Here is an 18,735-nt window from a genome sequence, read left to right as displayed (position 1 = left end):
TGTAAAAGCACAAAAACCTGGTACAGTTAATTCATAACACTGCAATACTCTGGTACGTTCCAATGAATTCATTCCTCTAAGAAATTGTATATATACTTATATACCAAAAATGCTGTTATACATACCATGTTCTTGTAAACGCTAAAACGAATTGAATTGCCATGAAAAGTTATAAATTTGAAATGAGTGGACATTTCTCTGAGGAAAAACAGGGCACATTCTAAAGCTAAAAGCTTGTAAAATGCTTGAAAACAACAACCAAGTAACATCAAATCATGATATTTATATTTGGGGTCATTCATTTGCATTTTATATAATAGACAGTGCTTATAATTTAAGCACTGTTACATTAAGCAGTGTTAAGCTGTTTATGGTAAATTTTATAATTAGAAAAACTGCTTTTTATTTAGTTTATGGGGTGATGCATTTTCATAATAGTCAGTAGTTAATTAATACATTGAGATGTTTCTACACCACCGATTCAAAAATTATGCATAGTTAGCCATTTTAAGAATGTTATATTGTTGTATTGTAATTACAGTGGATAGTGATTATGACGGAATGGACGGAGTATGACAAGGAAAGTGTGCGAGAGAGATTGGGTGTGGTTTGGTTGTTGTTATGCTATACTAAGCCACTTAATCTTTTTTTATGATAAGTGTTTTAGAAAGTCCTCACAGAAGTAGGATTCATAACAACAGAAGGAAAAGAGCTGAAACACGCTGGAAAGATATCCAAGCTGATAAATGCACTGATGGCACTGATTCATTTCCATGAAAAAGCAAAGTGTGCAAACACGGTTTATCATTAGATTTTGTAAATGGCACAAATCATTTCTACCTGAACACCGACTGTAATGCCTATTGTTATGTAGTTTTATTATATATAGATGGCATAGCCACACCTAGAATTATGTGGGAGATGAGGGAAAGTTGCCAGCTAGTTGGGATAAAGACATAGCTTGCAGCAAGGAAAGAAATTCCAGCTGGGTGAGGTTTAAAAAAAAAAAAAAAAAAAAAAAAAAAACAGCACCTCAAGGCTGTGATTTCATAACCATGTACTAAAAGCTACACCCTGAGTGTCACACAACATCAAAGTACTTTAGACATGGGCTGAGTCAGAGGTTTCCAAGCCTACCCAAACACATACACACAGCCACGCCCTGCTTGGTTTGCACACACCATGCCCTACCTGAACTTGACCTCAAACACACACACACACACACACACACACACACACACACTACACTCATGATGTGTCCCAAGTCACATCCTGCGTACGTCTATCCTATCAATACCACACCCTGCTTAAACATGCGTGATTTAGCCTGTACGATTCACTATTTGTGTTCTAACGGTGATAAAGGAATACTTATACATGAAACAACCTGTCTAAAATGGATGTTGAAGAATTAGTAAACTTGAATGAAGTAGAATTATTTCTCGATTAATACCATGTCAGGTTTTTAGGCCTTCTGTGTGAATAAGGCTTACTCAAATGTCAGAACATTCAACATTCCATGTATCACATGATGAATTTGATTATACTTTTTATAGTCTAAATGCCAAAGATTTTCATGGCAATTTGAACAGGGACATTGTTATGCATGCTTTAAAGCCAGAATGACTCCCTAGCATGTTAAAGAAGGCCCTTTATTTTAATGCATGCAAATAACTTGGGGGAAATAAGTGGTGCACAGTCTGCAGAGACCAAAAATGGAACAATGATGGTCCTTATGATGCGTGTTACAGGCTTCAGCATAGAGATCCGCTCAGTTCAGTAGAAACAAAGCCTTTGGCCAGTCACCCGAATGACAAGCCTACCATACCTGCTGAGTCAGAGATTAGAACATGCAGCTCATCATGATTAATTCTTAACACCAGTGATTCTATGAACGAATAATACAGCTGCAAGTCCGAATTTGTATCTGCTATAATGAAACTAGCCAAATCCGGTGACCCATCCAGCTCGTTTCACTTATTAACTGGCATAAACATTCCAAAGCCATTACACGTGATCTCAAGATGAATACACCTCTTATATAGAGTTATTGAACATCTCTAAACAAACAGCATTATGAATAGTAAGGAGCTATCAAAACAAACATCATTCAGGGTTTGGTTAAAAAATCATCCCAAACTTTGAACATCCCTCACAGCACCATTAAATCTGCTATTCAAACAAATTTAAAGAAAATGGCACAACCATAAACATTCCTAAAAGAGGCCATACACCAAAAGTCAGTGATTGGGTCAAGAGGAGATTAGTCAATCAAGAGGCCAAGGGTAATGCTCAACATGATGCTCCCACCACCATTCACTGTGAGGATGGTGTTCTGTCCGTGTTGAACAGTATTGGGTTTCTGAGAAATGTAGAACTTTTTGCCAAGACCAAAATGTTCAGTCAGACCAGAGCACCTTTTCCATCTTCTTTTTATTTTTATCTCCCCGAGTCTCCAACATGCCTTCATCAAACAGGATTTCATGTGTCTCACCACTCTTCCATGAAGTCCAGCTTTCTGGATTTAGTTATCCTGTGAACAGCTTCTCCCAGCTGAGCTGTGGAGCTCTCCAGCTCCTTCATAGACGCCCTCTTGGTTGCTTCTCATTACCCGGTCACTGATTTTTGGTGGATAGCCTCATCTAGGCAGAGTTAGGGTTGGGCCAAATTTGTCGCATTTTTAAATAACGGATTTCATAAGGATGTTAAAAGTATGGGATGTTTCAAATTTTCCCCTTGGGATCAATAAAGTAAGTCATTAAGTTATTTAGTAAGTAAGTAAAACAGTAGGTCAGTCAGTAAGTACATACTTCAGAAAGTCAATAAGCAAGTCAGTCGACCAGTAATCAAGTTACTAAACTAGTAAATAAATCAGAAATTAAGTCAGTCCATCTTGTCCTTCATCTAGTCTTTTTTTTTCTTTTATCAAACTTTGTCCAGGACTTGTTTTGGTGTTCAGGATGCTGTTTGTTTAGGTATTTTCTCTAACAAACCCTGGAGCCTTCGAGGCACAGGTGCATTTATAATGAGATCATAATTTAATTGCATACAACTCGACTCCATTGAACTAATTACGTGATATCTAATGATGACGGGTTTATGGGGTTCACACTAATCGGGGTGCATATTAGGGTATTTATGCGATCACCCCCCCCCCCCCCCCCCCATTTGTATTAATTTTGCAAACTATATTGATCACACAAACTGTACTAGGAAAATCAAAAGTTTTATTAGATTATAGGCCATGAGTAATACGCTTTCAATATTCAAAACGCATTTGCGTTCCTACAAATCTAATGATTTATGGTTTAACTGTTGTATACTTAAGGTCTGATTCGTGAAAGGTGAATCAGTGCCGTCTAGACGACTCGGTGAGTCACAATTAAATGGTTCACATTAAATGACCATGGTCACACATTATCATGTCTGGAAGTAACCACTGTTTATTATTCAAATGTTATAACTCGATTTAACAGGCAAATGGGTGACAAGCTGGAGTTTCTCAGGCCCTTTCAAGTGTGTGTGTGTGTGTGTGTGTGTGTGTGAAGAGTGCCTTGAAGATCAACAGATTAAAGCAGGAAACCAACTTAAAGACCGTGCAACACACACCCATATACTGAAGAACAGCTTTAAAAAATACTTGATACATTATAAATTAGAAATACTGCTGTATACATAATTGTGTACATGTTGCACTCGTGTCCACATTGGTAAGGCGAGAGGTTTCGAGGAAATGTTCTGGATAAATTCACCAGGTAAGATACATAAAGGAGGAGTGTCGAGGCCATTAGAGACTCTGAGAAACCATATCTGTAGTGGAGTGCTTAATACTCTTCCTGCTTCTTTAAATCTAGCGACAACAAGAATCGCATAGTGTGTGCACATTTTCTGATTACATCCTTATAAAAAAAATAATGATAATTAAAAAATAGTGTATAAATTGTGGATTGGGTGGGCTGATGATCTTCTCCAGCAGTTAAGGCACAAGACACCGTCATATCTGCGAAACTAGTCAAATGACCAGCTTTCTGTCAAAACACTTTTTGAAATGTTAGACATATTGTACACATTTGGACAGTTTTAGTTAAGGGAGTGTTCTTTGTACAAAAGCGTTATATCTTGTTTTTATTTATTAACCACCCGCTGAGAATTAAACACAATTTAGCATAAATGGCAGCGCTATAAGGCGACTGGGGAAAAAAAAAAATTAGCCATGTATACAAGCAAGCATATTATACCACAGGTCTTATATATAGATTTATATATTATGGAGGTGGAGATTTTAGCTGATTTTCTCTTAGGTGAAATAACCTACAGCTGGCAGGGTGGTGGTGTAGTTTAAAAAAACCAAAAAAATCAGCCATTCCTGAAACATTTAAGAATATATTTACACAAAAAAAATCCTCACTCTATATCATCATAATAATTAAAAAAAAAAAAAAAAACATTCACACAAAAATATAACATTTGAAATAATTATTAGCACCAGTGTATCAGATAGGTCTTGCTACGCAAATGTACAAAGTTGCATAGTGTTGAATTTTTTTTTCCGCCTTGAAAATAAAAACGTGAACGCGAGATTGGCAATAAGTAAGCAGCAGCTTTTATAGAAGACGATGGCGTTAAACGTAGTGTTAAAGAACTGTGTGAAACGTGTTTAGATCACTGAGCTGAACGTGAGCTGGATACGCTCGTGAGACAAGACGAGATGAGCTGAATACTGTACTGTAGTGTGTGTTACTAACTCTCTCTGCACGGCCGCTGATAGTAGGCTTCTATAACTGAGAGAGAGAGAGAGAGAGAGAGAGAGAGAGAGAGAGAGAGAGAGAGAGAGAGAGAAGAGGCAGATTACAAAGAAAACAGCAAATAAGATTCCTTCACTGTCCGTTTTCTGAACCAAATGGTAAATAGATGGCGTTATAAAGTAATGTGATGGAGGGGGGGGGGGGGAGAAAACAAAAAGAAATCACTTAATTCTCCAAGCAAACCGACATGACTGCATGGCACTGGGATTGAAGGCAGGATGGAGGAGGAATAAAAGTTCTGGAGGTGACCTCAAGAAGACACCTCTCCAAGCCTGTCTTTTCACACGGTAGTATGATTGAATATCTGGTAATAAAAAAAGCTGCTAATGTCTGAATTGTCGAGTTTAAAATAAAATAAAAATGTGGCTTCACTGATAAGAAAACACAGCTAAAACAAACAAGACAAAAAACAAAACAAAACAAAACAAAAAAAAAAAAACACAGTGAGATTTTGGTAAAGGATGGCATCTCGCCCCAAATGTTAGATGACGACAGGTGTGGTAGAGACGAGAAGTGGTGGAGATGGAGGGAGGAGAGGATGAGGGGAGAGGTTAAGGCCGCTCGAGGGATGGCGTGTTGAAGCAGCCGTTCGGCAGAGTGTTCTTGATGTCGTTGAGGTTGGCGATGTCGGCGCGGATCTCGCGGATCTGCCGGTCGTAATCGCTGATCATATCCTCCTGGCCCTTGGCCATGTCGTTCAGCTCCTTCAGCTTCCTGTCCAAGTCGCTGCCTGCCATTTTCTCCTTGGCCTCCTTCAGCGATCGGTCGATCTGGTCCAGCTTACTCAGATCCACCTTGTCAATGTTGCCTGCATGATCAGAGCACAGGATTGGAACAGAAAATCTTTTCCAGGACACACGCAGTGAATGCAGACAGTAATGAATTCTGAGCTCACCTAGCTGGCCGAGTAAGTCTGTGATTGCGTTGAGCACGGTGCGGACGGAGTTTTTGGCTTTGCGGGCGTTTTCTTCTGCTTCCTTCGCGTTGTCTGATGCCTGTGGACGAGACGGACATGGTGGTGGACATGACGGTTACTGTGTGTGCTAGGACTGTAGGACTGTCACAGTTTCACCGTTAGTCCTGGGAGTATGATCTAACGTGTATCGTTACCACCTGTCAGTCGTTCTTATCCCTTCTGTATCTGACTGTCATACACAGATAGGTTGGATTCTGAGTCCCTAAATCATACTACAGCAATCTTAGTTTTTCAGCAGGGGCTGTTCGTTTTCTTAGGTTATTTTGGGCTCAGTGTGCCGCCTTTCCTCACAGCCACTCAATCCACCCTAACAACATAAATACGGACAGATCATCGAAATAAAATAAGAAAGAACAATTAGCGTCCAACTGTTAGAACAAAAATTAAGGACACACATACATACACGTAAAATAATAAAGATTTCGTAATCAAGTTTCGCTTTGATTTTCCCCGCCAGCGTGGAGGTTTTTAAATGGTTGTTAATACTGTTCTCAGCGTCCTCACAGTGAAGCATGGTGGTGGGAGGAGAATTATTCTTCGTCTCTTGATTCCCTGACTAATCCCCGCTCATAACCCCGTGACTGACTTCATGGGATGGCCTCCTTTAGGGAACGGTTATGGTTGTGCCGTATCCTTTAAACGTTTTTAAAGAACCATTAATACGGTGATAGTGCATACGTTACTTTTAAGAGCAGATTATTCCACTGTGAACGTGGCAAACTGTAGAACCCAGAGTGTCTAGATCAAAAAGAAAAGGTAAAAGGAACGAATTATATTATGAATCAGACTGATTGTTGTTATTTGTATGCTGCTGTGACGCTTCACGGTCGCTTTGGTGACCAGTAAGGTGGTGTTATATATTCCTTACTCTGTTATCCATCTACGGCACGCACAAGCCAATCCAATAGCAAACACCACTCTGTATTTACCATAGAAGCCATCATCATGTCCTGCATTGCGTCTTCTTTCTTCTTCTCCAGCTCGGTCTCTGCCTCTGCCAGCTGCTTCATCATGTCCTTCACCTCGCCGTCCAGCTTCATCGTGTCGTCAAAGGCCTTTTCTGCATCTGCTTTGGTTTTAGCAGAACCCTGCGCGGGAGAACGTGAAAGTGGTTACCGTGTGTTACTTAGCGCCCTCGAGCATTCACTCTGCCCCGTCGGACTATTTGCGGATACCTTCTGGACATTGCTAGCGATTTTCTCGGCTTCCTCTGCTTTGGACTTGGCCTCTTTGGCGTCGGCCGCCGCGTTGCCGAGGGCCGTCTCAGCCTGCCGAGTCTTCTCATTGGCTGCATTGATTGTCGCGTTGATTTGTGGGATTCGTTTCAACGCCTCTTCCGCGGTGGTCTTGTTGTCGTTCACTCTTCTATCGAAGTCTGCATAGAGGCGTGAGCAACATGGGTATAATGACAAAAATCAAACACTGCACTCCCACGAGAGGAACGTTTTCAACAAGATCCAAGTTTTTATTATATAAGAAGGGATTCGGAGATTATGATATGACTACAGGCGCTGCATGTGACCTGAAACAAGACCTGATACTCCAAGCAAATTTGAACAATAATAGCTGGGACTGAGGGTCTGTTTCTGACCAGCTGTGCTACTTATGTCTATGATAAGTGTTTCTGCAAAGGCCAGGGTTTAAAACTCTGGAGTAACACAAATGGAACGATGGGAATTATGTTGCGATGATAAAAAAAAAATTAAAAATCCAAAAATCAATCAAAATAATTTAATATTTCAGCGTCTTCAAAGTAAACACAGTTTTTGCCGAGAATTTCCAGAAAAGTATTCTCGTATTGTACGCATTCACCAGATTTCCTTGAGGAATTTCCCGAGATGATTTTTAAACAGTATTAAAGGAGTTCACGCCGACGCCGGACTCTTATCTCCTGCTGTTCCGAATATTTCACCATTTAAAAAAAAAATTTTTTTTGAAAGAAATGACTGCGTCGGCACAATGATATTTTGTGTCTTCGACACCGATTTCACACGTTTAATCACACACCATCAGATCTAAAGATTTTTAACATCATGAGAAACGCATCAGTCAAGTGTCCACAAACTTTTGACTGGCAGTGTATATAATAAATAAAAGTAACATTTCAGTCTAATACTACAGAATTTTTTTTGATACTTTCATTATATTGATATATATATTGGTAGTTCTTTGTAAAGATCTATCCATCCATCCATCATGTGACTGTTACAGAGTGCAGGCAACAGGTGGCGCTCTACACCAGCTGACTGTTTTGTGTTTGAAATGTACACAGGATAAGTTGGATTTCTTCTGGCATTTTCAACTCAATTAAAATAAATAAGTATATATATATTTTTTCTTTAAAAAACAAAACAAAACAACAACCAACAAACGAACAAACACATTCAGCATCTGCAAACCTCATTTACCTCGGAGGTTGTTGAGAATGTCCTTTGCCTCCTGGTATGTGGACAGGCCTTTCTTTGCTGCATCCTCTGCCAGGGCCTTGGCTGCGTCTGCCCGTGCCAGCAACTGATCCGCTGTCTGAGCAGCACGAAGTGAAAGTAGAGAAACGTGAGTGGGCAAGAAAAAAAAAAAAAAAAGAAAGGGGAAAAAAAAAAAGAAGGGATGGAAACTTCATTCAGCCGTGCAATTATTTACCACTTGAACTAAAGCGATTTCACCGAGCTCTTTTCTGTGTTTGAATTACTGTAATTAGATGCACAGGCAACATCCAAAGAAGTGCATAAAATAAAATAATGTACAAGCGGCAAAATGTACGCCATCTCCTTTGATCGAATCTGCCAGGATCACTTTACAAAGCCTGGGTGTGTATCCACACAGTGTCGTTTTCTTACTATAAAGTGTGTGCTCAGGGATCAGCTCTTTCATTAGCGTGACATTTCACCCAGTTAGAACAGGACGAGGCTGTGGACTAAAAGATTCATCATCTTTCTCATCTTTCATCACTTTTAAATCTGGACCTCCCTGCAGCCTGGCCTTCATTCTCTCGAATAACTGTGTAACGAAGCTCATTAAACAATCTCTAAGCCTGCACGTCGGTTTGTAAACAAACAAATGGGGCCATTATGAAGAAACGGAAGGAAATGTTGCTTGCTTAAACACCAATTATCACTAATACACCAAACTGAATGTATTCATACAATAGCGGGAGCACAGCTGAGTGTGTGTGTGTGTGTATATTATATATATATATATATATAAAAAAAGAAAAGCACCTGTTGCTCAGTCTTCCCCTTCTCCAGCAGTCTGCGGACTTCATTTTCCTTGCTTCGCAAGTCTTCTCTTAGATCATTGTATTCCCTCTCGGTTTTATCGATAAGCTTATCCAGGTCCGATGCCTCCTTCTTGATTTTATTGGCTTCGTCCTAAAAGCACAATGGTTGTTCATTTAGTCATTTTCGTGAAGTACAGTATTACGTACCTCAATACTTGGATTATGTTCATGTTCTGAGGAGTACGTGGAGTTGATTTTACACTCTAAAATCTTTTAAAAAATCTCTACCTCTAGTGATTTGATATCAAACGGAGGCAGGCTGGTCAGGTTTGCGTAGATCTTCATAGCCTTGTCTCCTGCTTCTTCTGCTTCAGCTCGTACTTTAGTGGCCTGTTTCTCCAGGTTCTTCGCCAGATCCTTTACCTCATTGTACCTGCGGAAGAGTTCGTTTACAGTTCATGAAGTGTACTGCATGTACAGGGTGGCAACTCTCTTACTCGAAAGACACGCACTTCTTGTTCAGGTCATCGATGTCCTTGTTGATCTTGTTCTCGCCGTCCAGAGTCTTCATCAGCAGGTTGTAGGCCTTAGTCGACGTGTCGTTGGCGTCTTTCGCGATCTTCTCAATCTGATCCGCGTCTGTCTTGTGCCTATGTAGAGGAATAAAACCGGTCAACTAAAGTGCTACCCTGGGGCGGTCCGCTCCGAAAACCGACTAGTCGACCGATAGTTTTTCAAACTGATACTGAATGAAAACATAACAGAACTGAAATACTGCTGAACTTTATCAGAAAACAAATAAACAGTACTGACTGTACCATGAAAATGTACTGCACTTATATATATATATATATATTAAAGTAAATAAGATATACATCCAATATAACTAGAGGGCCTTTATAATTATCCCACAGGATATAAAAAAATCTTTACTGACATGTCAATCAGATATAAAAGATCTCTGTGAGGCTGTGTCTGTAGGGTTTACACAGAAACAAAAACCAAAAAAACCGACAACAATCCAGTGAGAAATCAGAGGAGAATGATTAGACTTGTCCGAGCTGAAAGTAAGTCAACTGACCGGAACTAATCACTCTTTACAACCACGGTAAGGAGAAAAGCATCGCAGGTGATGTTTGGCTGATTGGATAATTGCACGAAAGAACGTTAAAGTGGCCGGTGTGTGTATATTAGCTGCAGTTATGTCTACTGGTCATTTCTTTAAAAAATTTAAGATAAACTTTCCAGATGCATGCAGTTCATAAAATTGTTTACTAATCCCGGGAATAAATAATTCCATGACTTCACTTCCCCATATAAATCGAGTCCAATTGAAATAGGGCAATAATTACTATCTTTAAATCTTACTTCTCTGCCAAATTGCGAGCCTCCTCAGCCAGGAGCGTCAAGTTGTTCGGATCTCCAGTAGTCGTGGGAATTTTGAAATCCTGGTGAGAAGAAAAACACATTCATTACTCTCCAACACACTCATGTCATCACGTTAGTCCAAAGTAACGGTAAACGTCAACTCTATTAAACGTGCCGTCTTCTACAACAACCCACCACTTTGCTGAAGGCATGCTTCGCCTTGTCCAGCTCCTCTCTAGCCCGCTCGATGATTTTTTCAGTCTCGCGCACTCGGCTGCGAGCCTTATCCGCCAGGTTTCCGGTGTCTTCCACCGTGTTCCTGATGTTCTGCAGCCGGTTCCACTGCGTCGTCAGCGTGTTGTTGATGCTCTTAAGGCGATCTAAGAGGTCTTTGTCCACCTCTGTGGAGGTTAGAAAGACACACGCGTGAGCAACATGCTGGAAAATCATGCGGAACAGTACAAGAGCGAGACTGTATGCTGGCGTCTAAGGTAGGCGGTACCTTTGCTGGCCTGAGCCTCCTTTAGTAAATCCATGATGGTTTTCTCAGCCTCTTTGAGGCGGTCTTCGAAGGCTTTGTCGCTCACCGTGTCCTGGCTGCCCAAGTTGTCGATCAGATTCTGCAGGTCGTGGAGCTTCTGTCTCTGCTGGTTCACCTGCGGGACAAACGGAGAGAGCACACGTTCGCTGCAGCGGCTACAACAGAGGCGTTGTACAATATTTACTATTAACAGTAGTTTTTTGCGGTCTACCATAGCATGATCTTTTGTGGTCGGAACGTTAAAAGATCAAAACAAACTAAAAAATATTAAAATCTGACCAATATGGCCAGGAATTCAGGAGAAGACCTGATCATGCTCTCTGTGTGGAAAGGAAATCTGTCCTAGCCAAACATGAGCATGGGTTAGCTTACTTACGCTTTCAAAGCGTGTTCAGCCACCATGTGGTGTTGCACGGGCAGGGGATTGGAAACACGAGACGTCACCATTTTGCAATACGAGCGAGTGCTAGAATGGATTTTGTTCCTGGTTCTACTTTATGGCGTGATGCACATCTGATCTCCTGGGGTTTGTATGCCTGTAGAGTTTACATCAGTAAGAGCGAGTGGAAACATCTTGCTGATCAGACTGGTTTGAGCTGACAGGGAGACTACATTAACTCCAAAAACCACTCTTTACAACCGTGTTGAGCAGAAAAGCAGAACAGCGGAGGGCTGGATCGGGTTCCACTCCTGTCAGCCAGGAACAGGAATCTGAGCCTGAGAAACTGCACAAATGTGCAAGGCACGTGCTTCTGATCACTGAACTGATCACTTTTTATTCCTCCGCCACTTTGCATGACTTTTTGTCTTCTTGAGAACGAGGGGTTGGAGCGATCGTAGGATTTGTATGGAATTATCTCTGCAAATTTTGGAATTGATCTATACAGCGTCAAGGTCACAGCGAGGTCAAATGTTTGAAATCTTCGACAGAAGTATGTTTTAAGGGTGTTTGAGGCATACGAATTAGTAACTAGATTTGTTGATGAATTAGCAAAAATAATAGCTCAAAATTTGGAGTTGTAGGTAGGTAGGTAGTATAGATCATTTCAATATTATGTATTCAAGTTAGACACCTGCGACCTAAATAATATAAAAGCCTTCTCTGTAGCGTTGGACTGCTCTTACCTTGTTCCTGACGAGACTGTAGCAGTTGGGACACTGTTGGCAGCCAGAAATGGAGCGGTTGTAGAAGTAGTTCTCCTCGCACATATCACAGCGACTACCGACGAAGCCGGGGCGACACTCGCAGCGGCCGTCGTCTCTGCACTGAGCCGCCCGGGAGCCCTCGGGGTCGCAGTCGCAGGCTGCGAGAAGAGACAGAGGGGCAAGATGATGGGGACTTCCGCTAAAGATAGAAACACACCCGTGCACCCGTAATGAAATCTTAATCGAGTCTCTTACGTTTGCATCCGGACGAGCTGAAGCCGAAGAAGTTGACTTCACAGCGCTCGCAGTGCTGACCTGTGACCCCGGGCTGACACTCGCACTGTCCACTCACAACGTCGCACTGGCCGTTAGTGGAGCCAATGGGGTTGCAGTTGCACCTGAAAGACCAATCGTTTAAAATGGCAAATCAATCACGTCAAAACGAAATCAGCGGTGTCGTTACTGTAATGTGCATCAAGTACCGTTGGCAGCCTTTTCCGCTCTGCAGGTTGTAATAGCCGGGCTCACAGGCGCTGCAGTCTCGGTTGACGACGTGAGGGAGACACTCGCACTGCCCCGTTACCTGCATGCAGGCCGTCTGGCCGTTCACCGTGCCGTACCGATTGCACGAACAAGCTACAGAGGTGAACAGGAGAGGAAGGGTCAAAAGTCCTGCTCTGATATGGTCAGCACTGCAAGTAATGCATTAGTCTGACTGATTTTTATCATAACATAGTGCACCTCCTGGCAACGTCTTCGCCGGCAGGCTTGTTGGCTCATTACGGGCAAACCTTTTGGAATATCATCGTTCTTTTGAAAATTTCTGTCCGGATTGGTCTGAAGGTGACGTATGCCAAATCTGGTGGCAATTGAACATAATTTTGACAATTTTCAAGATGGTGGAAAATCTAATTAGGTGTAAAGTGATGTAGGCTCATAGGGCGCGCTGAACTCGTGCATTGAATGTCTGGCTTTTCAATTTTGGACACGTGGTTCTAAAGTTATGACCATAAACATGCATCCAGATTAGTGCTAAACTTGACCAGATGGTGGCGCTAGGCCCAAATTTGGTTAGAATGTTTCTTTGACCCTCCCCAATAGGTGTGCTGAATTTCACAACTTTTTTTTTTTTTTTTTTACCAGATGGGATGCCATAGACACCCTATGAAGAAGGAGAGGAAGACGTAAAATAACAATAGGGTGTCTATGCACCTTTGGTGCTTGGCCCCCTAATAATAATAATAATAATAATAATAATAATAATAATAATGCTTTAAAGTGTTGTGTAAAGAAAACAAGTGAAACAGAATAGTAAAATATGCCAATAGGATGTAGTGCAGTTGATGCACTGTGCATAAACACAGGAAGTTGGGCCAGCTGTAATTACACTACAGTTTAGCTAAGAACCAGAGATGACGCAGTGGGACGGTGAACAAACAGCATACTTGTGTGCGTTTACTCTGCGGTGGTCCTGGAAGGAGGTACTCACGTTTGCACTTTTCGGCCTGGTTGCTAGCCAAGGCGTTGCCATAGAAACCGTCCTTGCAGCGATCGCAGAAAAAGCCGTCGGTGTTGTAGATGCACTTGAGGCACTCGCCACTTTCGCGGTCGCAGTTCCCCACAGCGTTGGGGTCGATGTTGTTGTTGCAATTACACGCCCGGCACATCTTCCCGTTCCCGTTCCCGTTTCCGTTTCCGAAGAACCCGTCGTCGCACAGCTCACACCGTTTCCCTAGGTACAGACACGAGACACAATTACGATCGATAGGAATGATAATCGAACACGGAAACAGTAGCAGAAGTAAGATTTGAGCTTGAGCAGATTCAGGAACGGACCTGTGGTGCCGAGCGGACAATTGGTGCACACCACCTCTTTGGTTTTGGGCACGACTGCGCAGGAGGCGCCTGCAGGACACGGGCACGGTTTACAGTCCGAAGAAGAGCCCACCGTGGCGTCGCCATAGAAACCATCCTTACACCTCTCGCAGCTCATGCCAGATGTGTTGTCCTCGCAGTTACACATTCCTGTAAAAGAGAGAAAGACGGTGTGAGAGCATGGCCGAATAACGCCACGACTATATAAACAGACAGACAGACACACTGTAGGTATGAACGTGTTATGAACGTGAGTGACCTGTTACAGAGTCACAGGTGTCGCTGTGGCCATTGCAGTTGCAGGTTTCACAGGGGCTGAATTGACCCAGCTCTGGTCGGCTCCTCCTGTATCCAAGAGAGCACCTCCCGCAGTGCTGGCCCTCGTAGCCGGGAGGACACGAACACTTCTCCACCCAGCGCGCTGGATCCCCATGTCCTCGCCGCGCAGTCACCAAAGACACATTATCCAGATATCCGGCACCTGGACGCCAATAGATTAGTTTAGATTAGGCTCCATCAAGGGTGGGCGATTTCCCTTGCCGCTGACACTTGTGGCTTGGTCATTAGGAATCTAAATCTACATCTGCGTTTCTGTAAAGCTGCCTCGAGACATGGCTACTGTTAAAAATGCAGAAGCATACTTCTCTCGCTGTAGGTTCCACGGATCTTGATGGAAGTAAGGTTGTGGAGAAGCTTCTGGAACTTTCCGTGCTCAAGCTCTGGACTCCAGGTAGAGACTGAGGTGTGATGGAGCCTGTCAAAGACAACACGCGTATTATTTAAAACTCCTTTAATGTCGCGGACTGATGGGAATATCGTCAGGACCCGTACGTTCATGGAATCGTCCGATTTGAAACGTTAACGCTTTCATTTCTTTTCGATATCTTTTTTCCTTAATAGCGTTCCAGATGGCTGCATTGTTATTTTACTCTGACCTGAACACGAGCGCGGCCGTCCTGACGTCAGCTTACCTGAACACAAAGGTCTGCATTTGGTCTCCGGGGTAAGCGTTTCCCTGAGCGATGAGGGGCACAGCGACGCGGAGTCCTGCCCCCTCCAGCACCACGTCCTCGGCTGAAAGACGAGTGTCACGCCGATCCACCCGGAAGCTGAGGGTCAGGTTCTGACCGTAGCTCAGGACGTGGTTCCCCAAAAATTTCTCTACGGGAATAAGTAATGCATTAACCAGTTAGCACAGACACTCTGTCCTCTCTGCCACACATCACTTAGCATGTAGTTCCAAATTCTGGACTGAGGCTAGAGCTCCAATATTGGGCCTTGTTTATCAAATCATTTAGTAAAGCTGGGAGTAAACGCTTTCCTAGGCCAAACTGAACTGAAAACTCCTCCTCCTGTGCAATAAGTATATAAACGCCGATCATTTGTTAATCACAATCATTTGTTTGTATTGTATACCATGTATCGTACATGCAGCCATACCTGGAGCCACAAAGTAGATGGGGAAGTAGTCTTCAGAAACAAGCGAGATCTCATGAGAGCTCGGAGACCACTGCACTGGCACGCTGGAGCCATCTCTCTGCTGACCCGTCCAGCCTTCGTCACCTGACGACATGGAAAACACGACGCGTTTATCGGCAAAGCACAGCTACACGCACATGATCTCTCAAACGTGTGTGCGAGACTCACCTCGATCGAAGGTGGACGTGACGGTGTGTACGCTGTAGCCTTCTGCACTCTCGCACACAGTGGAATGGTGGAAGCAGAAGCATGGCGTGCATCCCTGAGGATTCTGAGGGTCCAGGTTGAAGAAGCCGAGCTTACACCTGAGTAGTGTGCAAATCACGGGCTGTTAGTTAAGATCTACCGAACATCCAGGAACCCAAAGATGACTTAGCTAAACAACGCAGCTAAAAGTTTAAACAGAGCTCGTCGTTAGCTACGTAGGTTCTCGGCGCCCAATTCGCCCATTTCCAAACATCGAGCCTCGGACTGTACGGAAACTGAAAGCTTGTAAGAGGGAGCGGCGAGGGGATGTCATTATTTCTAGTTATTATCTCATTATTTCAACTCCCAGACAATCTGATCACACAGCACTGCTAGTAACTAATAAACAGCTTACTGGTGCATGAACGAAAGGACAGGTCTGTCCAAGTCTCGCATCGGAGCTGCTCTTCGCTCAACAGTCTACAGAATCGCACACAAAGGGGCTTGAGCTGCACTCCTCATTTCAAGTCCATAATGGTCCACTGGAGTCATACTGCGTTTACTTTGAATAATAAGACGGAGCAAATAATCGTTTCATGTATTTCACGTGTGCCTTCTACTGATGACGTGCTTTGGACATGTCAGTGACATGGACTGAAGGAGTATCAGCCCACTCTGTGTAATCAGGGAGGATATATATATATATATAAAAATAAATAAGGGATGCACGAAATGAAAATTCTTGGCTGAAGCCAAAACTGAATATAATGAAAAACTTGTCTGAAGGCCGAAACCGAACACATTTTTTTGTGTTTTTTCCATTTATTTTGCCATTTTTTTCACCACTGCATAAATTAAATAGTCAAAATGTGCTTTTTACTATTTTGTCTTGCTTTTCAAAGAAAAAAAATAAATGACAAAAACTACAATTTCAAAATATTTATTTAACACTGAACATTTTTTTTCATTCCAGCAGGCACAGGCTACCAACAAGGCACAATATAACTTTAAATAAATAAATGAGTAAATAAAAATATTGTGATGTGGTCATCTCTGAGCCCCTTGAATACCCTATGTTCGGCCTATAACTGACTGCTGAAAGAATGGAACACTCTGTAGCCTACAAATAAAAAGTGCATTAAAAAGTGCATTGACAAGAGTGCAGAAACTGGTTCTATTGGGTTATATACGGCTGATTATATTGGGGATATGTACCGCTCGCGTCCCTGTACACCTCGCCGAGTGTTAGAGTAGATATGGGATTTTTCTGCCTGCCCGGAAATAAATACGTCTTTTCCGTACTCTACTCCCTTACGTCTCGCGACTTGACAGAAACAAAACAAACGCACGTATTACGGATCCACACGCTCCCTCATCGAGGTCGTGACACTGGCGTCTCACTCTGGTTGCCAGGCTATTTGGTTGCGTCATCAAACACGCCACTGTTCGGTCAAATTTATTCGGCTTTTACACTTATTCGGCTGAACACCGAAAATGCTTTTTTTGCTATTTTCGGCCGAATTATTTTGGTTGCCGAACATTCGGTGCATCGCTAATATATATATATATAAATAAAAATATAACCTTTATTTTTAGAGTGTTTCTATATTATTGTATATGCAACAATGTAAGCAACATTTATTTCTACCCAACTGCTCGTTGCATTTTAGAACAAGACACTGAGGCTCCGTTATTAGTTGTCTACAGGCTGCCTAAATGTATAGTCTTTATGGGCTAAAAGGAAATCAGCCTCAGCCTCACTTCTCAATACCATTCGGTGGTGCTGTTGCACTTCCTTCCACAGAAACACAAAAAAAATCCAACACTGCTTAACTGCATGTTTACTTATTTACATATTTAGAATTGAATTCTGTTTACATCTGTCATTCACTCCAACGAAGAGCAGGCCGTTTGTGTTTTAAAGACGTATTCATGTTAAGGAATACAGTCTCCTACTGAAAATGTGGATGTATGCATGTATATATAAAGGGGATGGAGTGTATAGTTAGTGCTGCGGTGGGGTAAGCTGGCCTGTCTGAAGGCCCTACATGGCAGTGCTCAGGGCGGTTGCTCCTATCTCTGCGCTATTTTTTTCCTGCCTCCAACACTAATCCTAATTCTGTCTCTCACACATACTTCCCCAATTAGCTGTCTGTCTGTCGTCCCGTCCCACACACACACACACACACACACACACACACACAGAGGGACTTTCCAAAACGAGTAAACCTCTGAAAGCTTTTAATAACCGACAGCTGATTAAAAGCACATTTCCTCAGAGACGTGTTTAAAGCGGACTTTGCTGGGAATCTTTATAACATGTGGATGACTTGTTCGTACTGGGACACGAGCTGCTGGTATCTAATTTGAGAACAATGTGAACTGGAGGCCCTTTTTCTTGACGCCGTGCGTCAGCACTGCGGCATGTCCCTGTCCACACAGAGAGACCGAGAGAGAGCTGACCTGTCACAGCTGAAGCCGTCCACGTTTTCCTTGCACTGGCAGCGTCCTGTATTGACATCGCACTCCTGTGTGCTTCCGGCAGGGTGGCAGGAGCAGGGGCTGTGGAGGAGCAGAATGAAAGAGAGACGTTACAGGGCAAGAATTTACAGCCACTGACTAAAATGGATCTGCAAATATGATCTTCCAGGAAGAGAGAGAAAAAAAACGAACAAGAGAGAAAAGGAGACAAGAAACACTAGAATTAGAACTGGTACATTGTAAAGTGTTGCTGTACGGCAAGAATGTGTAACGGTGGTGTTGTGACATGAAATAAACACGAGGGAGATCTAGTATGAGTAATATGTAATTTTATTGAAAATTCACAGGACTGGTGGGTGCGTAATCTTGAGGAGAGCGGTAGGGGGAAGAAAATGGGGTGTGTCCTGGGGACATCGGATAGTCAGCAAGGGTGAAATAAGGAGACCGCTGAGAGTACGGCGGACTGACAGGTGAGGAGAGGGAAGAGTGGTCAGAGCCCAGATCAGAGAAGGCGGTGTCGTCCTCGGACTGGGAGCTGGAGGGAGGGTCAGGCGGAGGGTCTGTCTGTGTAGAGGCGTCACTACACACATTCACGTGGTGGATTCTGTATCTGAGAAGGGGGGGACCCCGCATTTCCATTTCCAGAGGGGATGCTGCGAAG

At 42.9% G+C, this 18,735-nt stretch overlaps 1 protein-coding gene across 1 annotated transcript in view; it reads right to left on the bottom strand.

Moving 5' to 3' along the window:
* Positions 1–3,423: 3,423 nt before the first annotated feature.
* lamc1 (laminin, gamma 1) overlaps positions 3,424–18,735 on the bottom strand; it is a 74,415-nt gene continuing 59,103 nt past the window's right edge. Inside the window, exons 7-28 of the mRNA XM_017471361.3 lie at positions 18,057–18,155; positions 15,576–15,712; positions 15,369–15,491; positions 14,900–15,089; positions 14,570–14,682; positions 14,188–14,409; positions 13,890–14,078; positions 13,543–13,785; positions 12,536–12,689; positions 12,309–12,451; positions 12,033–12,211; positions 10,869–11,022; positions 10,562–10,767; positions 10,367–10,446; positions 9,511–9,648; positions 9,287–9,431; positions 9,000–9,149; positions 8,190–8,304; positions 6,957–7,156; positions 6,711–6,869; positions 5,701–5,800; positions 3,424–5,613 (exon numbers count right to left, since the gene is read on the bottom strand). Coding sequence (XP_017326850.1) covers positions 5,357–5,613; positions 5,701–5,800; positions 6,711–6,869; positions 6,957–7,156; positions 8,190–8,304; positions 9,000–9,149; positions 9,287–9,431; positions 9,511–9,648; positions 10,367–10,446; positions 10,562–10,767; positions 10,869–11,022; positions 12,033–12,211; positions 12,309–12,451; positions 12,536–12,689; positions 13,543–13,785; positions 13,890–14,078; positions 14,188–14,409; positions 14,570–14,682; positions 14,900–15,089; positions 15,369–15,491; positions 15,576–15,712; positions 18,057–18,155 — 3,496 coding nt within the window. The 3' untranslated portion in view covers positions 3,424–5,356. The remainder of the gene's footprint in view (positions 5,614–5,700; positions 5,801–6,710; positions 6,870–6,956; positions 7,157–8,189; positions 8,305–8,999; positions 9,150–9,286; positions 9,432–9,510; positions 9,649–10,366; positions 10,447–10,561; positions 10,768–10,868; positions 11,023–12,032; positions 12,212–12,308; positions 12,452–12,535; positions 12,690–13,542; positions 13,786–13,889; positions 14,079–14,187; positions 14,410–14,569; positions 14,683–14,899; positions 15,090–15,368; positions 15,492–15,575; positions 15,713–18,056; positions 18,156–18,735) is intronic.

This window comes from Ictalurus punctatus, chromosome 7 (assembly GCF_001660625.3).
Source record: "Ictalurus punctatus breed USDA103 chromosome 7, Coco_2.0, whole genome shotgun sequence".
In the NCBI taxonomy this organism is placed as follows: Eukaryota; Metazoa; Chordata; class Actinopteri; order Siluriformes; family Ictaluridae; genus Ictalurus; species Ictalurus punctatus.
This window is presented reverse-complemented; position numbering and strand designations above follow the sequence as displayed.